This window comes from Strix uralensis, chromosome 2 (assembly GCF_047716275.1).
Source record: "Strix uralensis isolate ZFMK-TIS-50842 chromosome 2, bStrUra1, whole genome shotgun sequence".
Lineage (NCBI taxonomy): Eukaryota > Metazoa > Chordata > Aves > Strigiformes > Strigidae > Strix > Strix uralensis.
In genome coordinates, this window is record NC_133973.1 from 76,432,627 (window position 1) to 76,445,455 (window position 12,829).

The following is a 12,829-nucleotide window of genomic DNA, read 5'->3' on the forward strand; positions in this document are numbered from 1 at the left end:
AACTAGCATGAATGCAGCAAACAAACTGAACTTTAGAGTTGGCATCAACAGGTAGAGCATAAAGCAATGGAAGATGAGGTGAAAAGAGTTCTAGAGAGCACTGACTACAAAAGATTTATAAAGAAAAGGGAAGTAAGTACAAGTTAGATTAACATTTTATGTGGCAAAGCAAGCCAACCAAGAGAAAAAAAGAAATTGATGTAAGAAGGTTTGTTAAGCCCAGTAACTATTCTCTCTACAGTAGCAAGCCTCTAGAGAAGAACATAAACATAATGGTACTTCCCTGTTATACTCTGTTCCCAAATCTTTTTGTCCCTCAGCAAGTGATTGTATCCAGTACATTTATGGTATCAGTGTTTACAAACTAAAGTATAACATCAACAAGAAAAGGAACCCTACACAGGAATGAGATGCTAGGGAGCAGCAAAACATGAGCTGTTTTGTTTTGACTAAATCCCTGCTATATTCAAAACAGGGTAGCTCATTTTGGCCTGTAATCATTATTGACATTAACCAGAACTCAAAGTTGTAATACCCATTAACCTCATTACATATAATGCCTTCTCCTCCCTCTAAACAACTGACTCAATTCTCATAGTTCTAACTCCATGACAGGCCAAGAACTGGCAAAAAGACTGGCAGTACAAAAAAGCAGTGGCAGAGAAGAGAGTGGCATAAAAAACCCAACACAGTTGTCCCAAGGTTAGAAACTACTCGTCGCAGTGCAGCTACACTGTCTCACTGTCTGTACCCAGGACACTGTCTTATTTCGTGAAGTCAAAATATAAACTGCCCAATACTTCAGAGTGAGGACATTCTTTTCGTGAAAAAACACTTACAAAGCTATTCTACAGACTGTGCCCTGTCTTCTTTACAATTCCCTGTATCCTGTGCAATAGCCTCCCCATTCCGTAGTTCAGCAAGTAGCCTGAGTCAGGTGTATTAAGTTGGCAGCATGGAAAGAGCACACAGCTTCTTTACGTGTTTCTTTAGCATCCCTGCAAACTTGCTCTCACCCACTGGCAACATTAATTCCACAACCCTCCTCAAAGTTCTCTACAAATCTTTTACTTCACTACCTGTATTTTTTATGTGGAGGATAAAATTTCAGGGTAAAGAAAACTGGTGTGGTCAACACTGAGCTCATGAGGTTTCACAAGTATCCCTTATGAGCCTTGGGTTACTTATCTCAGAACAAAGCTCCTCTCTACTGCCCATAAACTCATGCTTTTTTTTCGTTGACCACTCCTCATTTATAACCTAGTATGTGAAACTTCAGAACTACGCACATCCCATTTATAGTCACATCTTCCTAATTGTCTTTTACTACTTTCTAGTCTGCCCAAGCAAACCTTGTTTGCTTTTCAGCTAGCTTTCTTTAAACTTCCTAATTACTATTCCACTTACGCACAACTTTTTGCCAAAAGCACCAGTTTCATTCCAGCTTAAATCAATTGAAGTTACAGCTGTCCAGTCCCTCCTTCCACCCTACCTGTCCTCTTCACTCATCATTTGACTTACCTGAACTCCATCAGGAGTCATTTCAGAACACTGAACTAAAGATCTGCCAGGGTTAGGTCCCTGTACTAGGTCACTTAGGAGTAAAATCTGTGCCAAAGAAAGGGCAGAGACCAACACTAGCATTGCTTAGTTAAAAACTAAAGGATGCAGTATCCAAGCAAGTTGCGTATAACCCTCTCTGAACCATTTCTCAGGGCTTCCTTTGCCACATCTCAGAGAAAACACGTTGACGAGAAATTGGAAGCAGTAGTGACATAAAAGGCCACATACAAACTTACACGATAAAGAAATGTTAAGAGACAAGAGTTAAAAGAAATAAGGAAGTGCTGAGAAATGCCAAAAAAATCACATACACGGAAATTTACAAAACTGAGATTGAGATCATAATGGCAATCACTGTGCCATCTGAGCTACAAAGCTAGCAGATCCAAAAAAAGCTGGCAGAACCAAATTTGATACAGATTGTTATTGCAATACAACGCACGAAGAATACACTGAGGTATGCAAATTTTGCCAGAAATACACTCTTCATGTAAAAGATCTAGGCGGCTGTTTGTAGCCTCAAGCCACCTACTGTTGAAGCAATGCTAAGGTTTAACAAAAATACAAAGCGTTCCTTTATAATGAGTTCTACCTGAAAGAAGACAGCTCAAGAGATTTAAGTACCACAAAACGCCTGTGAATGGCTTAAAAGGGGAATCCTTACACAAACACCTGAAGTGACCGGCCCCTGCCTACAGGATTCCTCCGCCCTCCCGTACCAGCGCCCACACGAATGTATGCTCAGCGGGAACTGCAGGCAAACAAACAAGGACAAGCCCCCAGGACAGCCCTTCAGGGGCCTTCCCGGCTCTCGCCGACGCCTCGGGCCGCCCGGGGGCAGTGGTCGCTCCCAGACGAACACTCCGTCCCCTCGCTCGTCCCCGTCCCGCCGGCAGTGTGGCCGCCACCCGTCACAACGGCACGGAGACAGTCCGGCACGGCCCGGGTGCTCCCCCCGCCGCCCCCCGAGGGCCGGCCGGCCCGCCCGCTCCCCGCAGCCGTGACTCAGGACCGCCGCCGCCGGAGGCGGCTCCTTCCCACCGCCCCTTACCTGCATGCCCGGCGCCCCCGGGTCCACGCCGGTGTCCAGCACAGCCAGCAGCACCCCCCGCCCGTCGAAGTCGGGGAAGCGGGCGAGGAAGGCGGCGGCGCCGGTCTCCTTCTTGGGCAGGAGGCCGTGGAAGGGGAACGGCTCCTCCACGGCGGCCGCCATGGCGGCAGGGGTGGACGGGGCCGCGCGAGACCAGAGCGCAGCCGGCGGCGGCTGCTGCGGGAGGGGGAGAAGGAGGCGGAGGCCGGGCGAGGCGGGGACCACGCATGCGCCGTGCCGCCCCACCGCCCCGCGGGGAGACGCACCCTCTCGCGGCCGACGGCGCCAGCGCGCCGGGGCCAAACAGGCCAATGCGGCCGCGCGGTGGGCTGGCGCTCGCGCCGGGGTGGGCGGGGCCCACGGTGAAGGCAGCCAATCAGAGGAGCGGCGCGCGCCACGCGCCGGAACCGGAGCGGGCTGCCGGGCACGAGGGGCGGCCGCGGGAGCAAGGGCGTGCTGGGCCGCGCGCGGCGCGGCGGGGTGGGGCGGGGCGGGGCGCGCAGGGCCGCGGCGGCCACGTCCCGTGGCGGCGGTGGGACAGCCGCCTCGGGGGGCCGGGGTACGCCTCCCCGAGTTGCCGGCTCAGGCCGGCGGGTGCCTGTGGCACCTTCGAGCCCCGCTTCCCGGTGGGCGGGACGGCTGCGGCCTCCTCGGGGGATCGGTCCCGCCTCAGGGCTGCTGCCCGGCCGCGGCCTGCGGCGGGTGGCTCCCTCCCTCCTTCCCGCCGGCACCGCTGAGGTGACACGCCAGTGCTGCAGCGCGGAGGTGCCCGAAATCCTCCGAAACGGAAACGGAATCGATGTGCAAACGTTTACTTACGATTTTTTTTTTTTTTTAGATTTTATTTATTTTTTGCTGATTCATTGTCCGGGATGAAAACACATTACGTGGTTGCAGCGCCTGCAGGAACACTGTGTCCCCGTTGCTGCGGGTTGACGCGGCTTTTGTAATGTGTCGCACGCCAGTTTGATGCTTGTGCAGCTCTTTAACAAAGAAAAAAACCAGAGACTATCTAAGGGTTGTGGCGAGCTCCAAATAAAATTTCTGGGGAAGCAGTTAAGGGAAATTCTCGACTTTGAAGAGGGGTTTTAAAGTTAGTTTCTAGCCCTTATGGTCACATATAAATTTGAAAAGAAAGCTGGACTGTCGAGTATCTGAAATGAAATATACAGAGAACGTCTTTTAAAAAGATTACTTGCTTGTAGTGTCTGATGTGTAGCTTTTAAACCATTTTAACCAGCAATAAGGGTACAAACTGGTTGCTTGGGTATCGCTTTGCTTTTTTCGGGCAAGTTTCAGTTACATTGGGGAAAAAAGATGAAATTTGGATACATTAACATGTTCCCTGTAAAGCAAAGGGGGTTTTGGCTTTTGAGAATTTTTCTATTTGTATTTTTTTTGTTTCATGGGTCTGACGAGATTATTATTGAATGTTTGTCACACATTAATCTTCATTGAACTGAATTTGGCATTTGCTCTTAGCAGAAATGGGCAGGGTTTTGCTAGCAAATAGTGGTACATTATGCGTTTTCCCCATTTTCTGGGTTACCATTGGCAATGTCTTCCAGCTTGTCAATGGTTTTAGAGATCTACAGAATTTTTGTGCAAGTACTAAAATAAACCTGGAGAGCACTGCCTTAAAAATATGTATTGTAAAAAAAAAAAAAAAAGAAGAAAGAAAAAGAAGTCAAAGCTGTATCATATGTACTTACTGTGTAACTCAATCTGCTTCCCTCTTTGGCTTTCAATCATAAGTCAAAATTTTACATTTTGATGGCTAGATACCATGTGCTTGACTTTCTTAGAATACTGCTGGTGTCTGACAGCCATGTTCAGAGTTTTTAGAATTACATAAAACCTTGACTGAGCTTATTTCAGGGGAGAGAATTATTCTGACAAGGTGGTTATTCACTTGTTTAATAACTAATTCACATTTAAGTTTAGTTTTCCTTCTGCGTGTCATTGCTAATGCATCTCACTGGGAGAGGCTTGTATTTCTGGCAGCACGTTCAGATCAACGGTGGTCTAATATATCCTATTCCTGGTATATTGAGATATTAAACTATATCAAGTTCTCAAAATGTTTCATATCCCATTCACTAAATGAGCTTCATGTTACAATTTGGTAACAGTTGTTACTAACCCTGAAAATTTCTGCCTTCTTCTGTCTGCTTGGTCTTAGAGTTATACCACAAACAACTCGTCTAATTAGATTCATTAATTGTACAAGTATGTGTAACTCAGTGATGTGCACTGCCAAGTAGCAGGGCAGGTTCTGCAGGAAAAATTAGGATTTGAGGAGGGTACACCCAACGTCTTTTAACAGACTTTAAAGCAATACCATGAGAGAAGAAAGAAAACCTAATTTCAGTTACAGTCATTAAAACAGGACCATATTGTATTAATTGTATGAGTACAATTGCCATGTTAGGAGACAAGGTTAAGGTTGAGGTTGTACATCTTACTGAGCCTTTGCAGATCTGAGATTTTTGAATTTTACATTTAATTCTGAGCTGCTCAGATTTCTGATGTTTAGTTTGCTTATAGAGCTTGTTACAGTAGTTCTGCAGTATATTTATTTTATAATGATACTCATGCTCAGCATTGATTTTGCTTACTGTAATAAATAGAGCTTTGTTTTGCTCTGAGTAATACTGTTGCTGTTCCACAAAAGTAAAGGCAAAAGAAGAGCTGCCTTGTTGAAAACTCAGAAGAAGAGTTTGTCACAAAACTTCTTGAGACAATATGGTTTGGTCATTACAGTGATGGTTTAGCCTCTCTTGGGATCTAAGTTTGTACAGCAGTTCATCTGGGTTTGCTGTGTTAAATACATTCACATCTCCATATTAGGAACCATTTCAGCTCTTTGTGTCCAAATCTGGGGACTGAGCCAAAGTGGAAGAGTAAGCAACTGCTTCCATGTCCCAGGACCTATTTTCAAAGGTGCACATGATTTGCAGATCCCTTTGAAAGCATTGAAAATCAGGGCTGCTCATTGTCCCGAACGATCATTCCTCTACTGTGAAATAGGTTTTAGGCCTGGCAACGTCTAAATGTCTACAGGTGGCTAGATTTCCATGGGCATGTAGTGGAACATCCGGATTCAGCTTGGAATACTCCCAATACAGATGCGCTTCTAGGTCTGCTGCTGAGAACCAGCAAAGCTGCTTCAGTCTTGACAACCCTGAGCAATTCCCCACCTTGCTCGTGTGTTAGGCCTGTCAGGATGCAGAGCTGGGCCGACGATCCCCTTTGATTTCATGTGCAGCCCTAATGCGCTTCAGCTGAGAAGGTTGAGGATACTTGCTGTGTCTGCTGCCCGATGTTACACCCAGGCATTGGATGCTGGGATTCAAATCTCTTTTCTGTCTGAGCTTTCATCTTTCAGCAAACTAAATGCTCTAGCTGCTGCAAGGTTCTCCCTGAGTCAGGTGTTGCTGTTTTGCATGGAAGCATCCCAAGTGAACAGGAGACAACATGACCTAATATCTTACTAGTGCAGGCATTGACATGGATGGAGAAGTACCACGGTTTTCGTTCTTTCTCTAATTAACACCGAGTTATTATATGTAAAGTACCAATTGGAGTTGAGCACAAGAGCTCTTTAAATTGCAGTTGCAAGCAATTAGCTTAGTCACTGTGTTACAGATTTCACCCACTCGTGTCTTCTTTCAACCCTGCCTCAGTTACAACATGTTGAGAGGAGGAATGAGCCTACCAGTTAGACCGGGAGAGGAGGTGTTTGATCAAATCACATTAGGCAAGGGAGGCACTTCAGTATTCTGAGTGAGTTCATTAATTACCAAGGTGTTCAGCAAAGACTCCTCCTCATTCCCACTTTACGAGAGAGGGTTAGCTTCAGTATTTTAACTTCTAGGTTGTAATAGGGATAGATGACCCTTGAATGAGGTGGGTGTCAAGATGTACTTAATTCCTGCCATTGCCTTTATCTCCCTTCCCTTCACACTGGCTCTCATTATTCCCATGTAAGTGTAAATCAACACAAGTCCCCCAGAAGGAACAGTTCCCCACTCCCTCCCAGCCTAATCCTTGGTCATTCACTCATTCTTCTGCTTCCCAGTCACTTGTGCTGGTGTGGCTTCATGGTGGAGCAGATCAAGGAATCAATCTGACTGAAAGCTATTCCATGAAAGTAGTTAAGAGCATTTACCTGAGTTGGGTTCCTGTGCCACCGCTGTCATGCTTGCGCTGATGCAGAGTGGAGATGGTCTCTCACAGCGCGACACTCCCTGGTTAAACGGGCCATGGGACTCAACGCTGCATGGGGAGCCCTGGCCACTGACAGGGAAGCTGGGTTTACAGGATTTAGATTTTGTTTACCGCGTCCTGTACTGAGACTTCCACAAAGTGCTTGGGTAGCTACAAACCTGTGTAAGTTTTTTGTTGGATCTATTTCATAAAGATTTTCAGAGAAGGTTCAATCCTGGTACTTTTTTCTTTGATTAGTTCGGAACAGTTCAGCATGGACAAAGGTGTCATATCTACGCAGTGAGCACTTTGTCACTCTTTCTTCACAGAGAGAAAAATACATACCCATTTTTTAGTTTTGATAACAAATCTGCCTTCCTGGACAATGTATTCTCAGCTTTGTCTTCATGAAGTTATTTACCTGGTTGAGTCACTTTGCCATGTTCATCCCTTGATAAATATAAAATAAGAAGATCATTGTATACATATAAAATGATGAGATCATTAGTCAACAACAGCTGGCAGTTACTCTCCAACATAATTGTATTTCAGATATGCCTGTCAGAGTTAGCAGAAGCTAAAATTAATGAATTCTTACTGTTCTTTGTCACAGATTCTTGAGGCCCAGCTACTGGTTTTAGGCTATATTGTCATTTACAGAATGGTTAAAAATTGAAATGATATCCATATGGGGAGCTCTTCATATATTGCTTTAAACACTTTCTGAATAATGCTGCTCAAGAAGGTAGGGTTCATTTAGCAAGTCACTGGCCTCAGCAAAAAACTGCAGCTGAAGTTCAGTACCAGTTGAACCTCAAACATCTAGTGGTCTTCTGTGGCAAAATTATTAGTAGGGTTGCTTTTTATTTCCTTGAGAATAGAGGCACAAAACCAAATGCCATACTCACCTTATATCTTCAATGTAACTAACAAATGTTTCTCAAGTTCTATTTTTTTTGGTATAAAAAGAAATAAGAGAATCACATTTTCTGACAACAAACGCCTACTGTGAAAGAAGGCCCAGGGGAGATATGCAAGGATGATGAGCTCAGGGGAGAATATAAGGAATGGCCACCAATTATCGTAAGGAAAGCTGAACTAATCTCCGTACAATGGGTGTTCAGGATGACCTTTGTTTTAGATATCCAGATGTACCAGTGGGGTTTTGAGTTGTGTAAACAGCCTTGCCTGAGATAATTAGGGGAGAGAAACAGCATGGGTGGAGAAATGCGTAGGCAACTCAGCCAGATCTGAAAATGTAAAAGCTGAACAACCAAGAAAATGAACTTTGAAGAGAGCAGCTGACTTGAGGTGGTTTCAACTCACGTATTCCTCCCTGGAGACTGGGATGCCCAGCATCTTAATGGTGAGCATACAGGGACTGGTAACGGCAATCAGGTTTGTATTGTGATCCAACTGTGTATTGCAATTGCTATACTGGACTTGTGATTTTAGTACATTGCTGTATCACTCTGCTAAAAATCCCGTGTAACTTCAGATATCTACAAATAAGGAAATTTGGTATTAAACATGAAGCCCTCCTTATGTGGAATATCTCAACAAATCTGCTCAGAGTGTTGGGCTCTGACACATCCTCAGTCGTAAGAGCCTTGAGGGCCACCACAGGCCCTCAACAGAGCTGGCAGTTGACCCTATAGGAAGCATTTCTTCTCTGAATTCCTAATTCAGAATAACCCGAATCACTGGGGGCTGTATTCCAATGGCAGAGTGACTTTCTGGAAACTTACCTTCCCTAAGAAAATTAAACATGCATTTTTTGCCCCATGTGGGGGAGATGAGACAGACATTTAAAGGAATGAGAGAATGTAATTCTCTCATTAACTTACAGCTGAGGTTTGCAATGATAGAACACAGAATGATGAGGATACAGCAGATGTGGCCTCTGTGATCCATTTTTTAGCTGGAGGTCATTCAAAGCCAAGGTAGTATATTCTGTGTAAAAACATGAATGAAACTGAGACAGTCATGCCTTTGTCAGTGGAGGACAGATGCAAGAAGGCCTGTGGGGCCTTCTTTAATTATGCTGGAGAAATGAGCAAAGAAATTACTGAATATAAATATATACTTGCTATTTCTAGAGCTGAGCATGCAGATTCATTTTTCAGGTTTCTCTGAAGCTTGAGACAGAGTTAAGCTTTTTTCCCAGACATGGCCTTGCATAACATGCAGAGATTTGTAATAGAAATACAAAGATTAATAGACTGAATTAGGGATGGAAATGTACTTATGTAAAAGCACCAGAAGAAACAATACCAAGCAAAGGTTGAAGAACATCATATACTGATAACCAAGGACCTGTTTAACATCAGTAAGGGGTGAACGCCAAGGAATGAGTTGTTTACAGCAAGACCAGAAGGCCTGAGCTCTGATGGGGCCCCAGCAGGATGATGCTTAAGCAGAAGACTTGAACTCTGCTAACAGGAGGATGGCAGTGAGGTTGTAGCTACAGAGATGTCCAAATGAGGATACACAGACCATGTGTAGCAACCTTCCCAAAAGTTTATGGAGGAGGAGTCTTTAAGCAAGATTCTGAGGCAAAAGTTCATGCCATAGTAACTAACTTGCAAAGTGAATAAAACCTATGTCTTTTTAGACATAGCTTTTCTTCCATTGTCAGCAAGAGGAAGCCAAGAGATTTAGTTAGGAGTTGATAGCTGATGTGCCTTGTCCCCTCTCATGTATAAGTGAAATTGGCCAGAGCACTGGGACACACACATCTTGCTGCAGATGAACGTGTGAGCACAGGAGAACAATCTTATGAGTTAATGAATGTAAATGACCAAAATTGTTTTGTTTAACATAGGTATCACCTTCCTCCTCCATGTGGTTTCACAGTGATTTTTGTTGTATTAAATTTCTGCAATTACAGGAATACTGTATTAGTAGAGTGATTGTCAAAGCAGTCGGCATTGCAACAGTGTTGATTCTGTTGCATGAAAGTCACTTTGGGGTTTTTAGCCTTTTATTTAGTCGAGTTTTGTAAGACATCAAAGCTTTGTTTCCTTTTGGTGAGTTGGGGTCAGCTGCCCGGCTGTGTCCCCTCCCAACTTTTTGTGCATCCACAGCCTACTCACTGGTGGGGTGGTGTGAGGAGCAGAAGAGGCCTTGGCGCTATGCAAGCACTGCTCAGCAATAACTAAAACATCCCTGTGTTATCAACACTGTTTTAATCACAAATTCAAAACATAAGCTATAGGAAGAAAATTAACTCTATTCCAGCCAAAACCAGCACACACTATTACAGATTTCAATATTGCAATTCATGCTTTTTTATGATGGAATGTAAATCATACATCCTTACAAGCTGTTTCTGAGGATTTCCTCTATATCTGCTTAAACTCTAAAGCCCTACCTTAGACTGAAAAATGTATCATGTATCTGCATACATATATAAAATATATACATATTCCCTATAATAGAACTCATGAGCTTCTGTCTGAGAAATGCTTTGTTGATTTAGAGGTAAATACTTGAGGCATTCGAAACTATATTTTCTTAGTCAGAAACTACACAATAGGCCAGCTGGGAATATTTCCAGATTTTCCTGTAACTGCTTTTACAACATTGTTTGTTAATGCTTTTTATTACTGATGAGCCTGAACTAAAATGGAGACATGATCTGAGCTCTAAAGTTCTAGTTCTTGTCTCTAAGGAACAAATCTGAACACCAAATACCTTTCTTTGGTTAACATGAATAGGAAATGGACAGCAGCTATTGGATTCCTGTAGTCAGGATTAAGGAACGTGCTTTAAGCACCATCTTGTTCTGAAAGAAAAGAAAAAGAAATCTACATCAAGGTAAGAGAAGTTACTGTGGGTTTCTGTTAATGTAAGGGGTGTCTTTTGTGAGAAGTCTCTCCAACCAGAAACAGCTCTTTCCTTGAAGACAGTGGTGTCTGTATCCCCCACTTAAACTTTCTTTGTTGTTGTGCACCATTCAGTGGCACACTCAGTGAAAGTCGGCCTCCATTTTAAAATGGAGTCGGCTACAAACCTAATTTCCCTTTTTTCGGGACTACTTGAACACATTAGTAGCCCTCAGCAGGGATCTTGCTGTCTCTCTTCAGGGTCATAGACACAGTTATGTGACAACCTGGACTAATGAGAAAAGGAAGCACAAGAGCAAATTACAAGGTCCGTACAAGGTAATGGCCTTTTGTTTTCTGTTTTCCAGTGGGTGACAAAGAACAGCATAACATATGCTGTCCTTGACTTTTATGGTCTCAACCTCCAGTGTTTTATATGTAGGTGCAAATATCTGGTACAACATTTTCTCTTGAGATCCCCATCAGCTAAACAGTATCACAGGCACACTCTCTGTGCTAACTGTATATGGCATATGAGCCTTTAACATAATTTCTTGAGCAGCACAAGGCTAAAAACATCTAACAGTTAAGGAAAGTATTTCTCAAAAGAAGGCTTGAATGATACCTGAAACGATTTAGATTGGTTTTGAGCTTAAATACTCAAGCTATTTCTTTTTTTTTGTTTTTCTTAAGTTGCTCTCTAATTACAATTTTTTGTTACTCTGCAATTTTCCTGGAAAGACAAAGATATGGCTAAACAGGAATGTTGAAGAAATTTGGAAATCCATTGGTAGAGTTTTGCTAAAAGAGCAAACCACCGAGAATCTCCTGGAAAGTTTTTGACTGCTTCCAGGAAATACCGTTTTTGAAGAGCTGCAGAGCTCCTTCCAGGAGATAACGAGGACACTGGGCTCCTCAGAGGAATTTCCTAGATTACTTAACCAATACTTGAAGACTATATTTCAGAACATAAGAGTGGCTGATGTGTCCATCTGATCCAGTATCCTGTCTCCCAGTGAAGCCTATTAGCAGAGGGAGGAATAAGATCTGGGCATGCATAAATGATATTTGTCAGTAATCTCTATTTTCAGCTCAAGGGACTTCCTAAACCTGATAAGGCTTGTCTATTTAGTAACCTTGCACAGATCTCTTCCAAATACATGTTTAATCTCCACTTGAAACTATGTTGTTGTTGGGGTTACAGTTATGTAGTATATGGGTTTTCTTTTTATCTGATTTAAAAATGTTAATAACCCTAAAGCTAGATGTTGCAGACTCTGCAAACTCTTTAAGACATAGTCAGCTAGAGATACAATGACTGGTGTGTGGTTTTGTTTCGCAAAACACAAAAACAACACCCCTCAATCATTGCTTTCATAATGTCATGAATTAGATATTTGTTAAAGTTCTCCTCTTGAGGGCAGCAAACATTCAGAACTAAAAGTTGTTCGTGTTTCTTAATGGTGTGATAAAGAGTATCTTGAATTTGAGATAGGCCAGGTCAGCTTGCCCATTGGCCCCCATGGTTCAGAGTACAGCTCTACTTACAGCTCTACAGCTTTTATACTAAAGGACGAAGCCTGAAAGCTTAAGTGAAAAATAGAGCATATGAAACCAAGGCTTCACCTTGTAAACCAACTGAGAACAGAGTAACTGAGAAATAGAAACATATCCTACACTTTATAATCTCTCCACTGTTTGTAAGGTCAGTTGAAAAAATGTGGACTAAAAATTAAGCAGTTTTCTTTTTCTGTGCATTGTTGCAACTAATGCCAGTCATGTGTGATACAGTTTAAAATAAGCTTTTAAAATATGGCTTCATAATAATAGAGCTCAACCAAAGGCTGTGTGAGAAGCTTGGGTGCCTTGGACAGCTCTGGTGCTTCATGAGCATATTCACACATGCCCAGCCAAGACAAATGACATCTCTGGTTATGTTCTGTCTACAGTGTCTTTATCATGGACATAGTGCTATGCCTTCAAACAGGGAAAAAGAAACACTGCAAACAAGATAGCAAAAACCACTAGCATATGTGCTGGGTCTGTCTGTATGTTGTTTATCTCCCATGTGGCTTCACTCTTCAGTGTGGTCTCATGCTGCAGAACAAGTAAATCCAAATGATTGCAGTGGTCAGTAGGT

At 43.3% G+C, this 12,829-nt stretch overlaps 1 protein-coding gene across 2 annotated transcripts in view; it reads right to left on the reverse strand.

The window, feature by feature from the left end:
* Positions 1 to 2,867, reverse strand: part of TPP2 (tripeptidyl peptidase 2) — a 62,845-nt gene extending 59,978 nt beyond the window's left edge. For both annotated transcript variants that reach the window (XM_074859327.1, XM_074859326.1), the window contains exon 1: positions 2,615 to 2,867. In XM_074859327.1, the coding sequence (XP_074715428.1) occupies positions 2,615 to 2,776 (162 nt within the window). In that variant the 5' untranslated portion in view covers positions 2,777 to 2,867. The remainder of the gene's footprint in view (positions 1 to 2,614) is intronic.
* Positions 2,868 to 12,829: the final 9,962 nt, after the last annotated feature.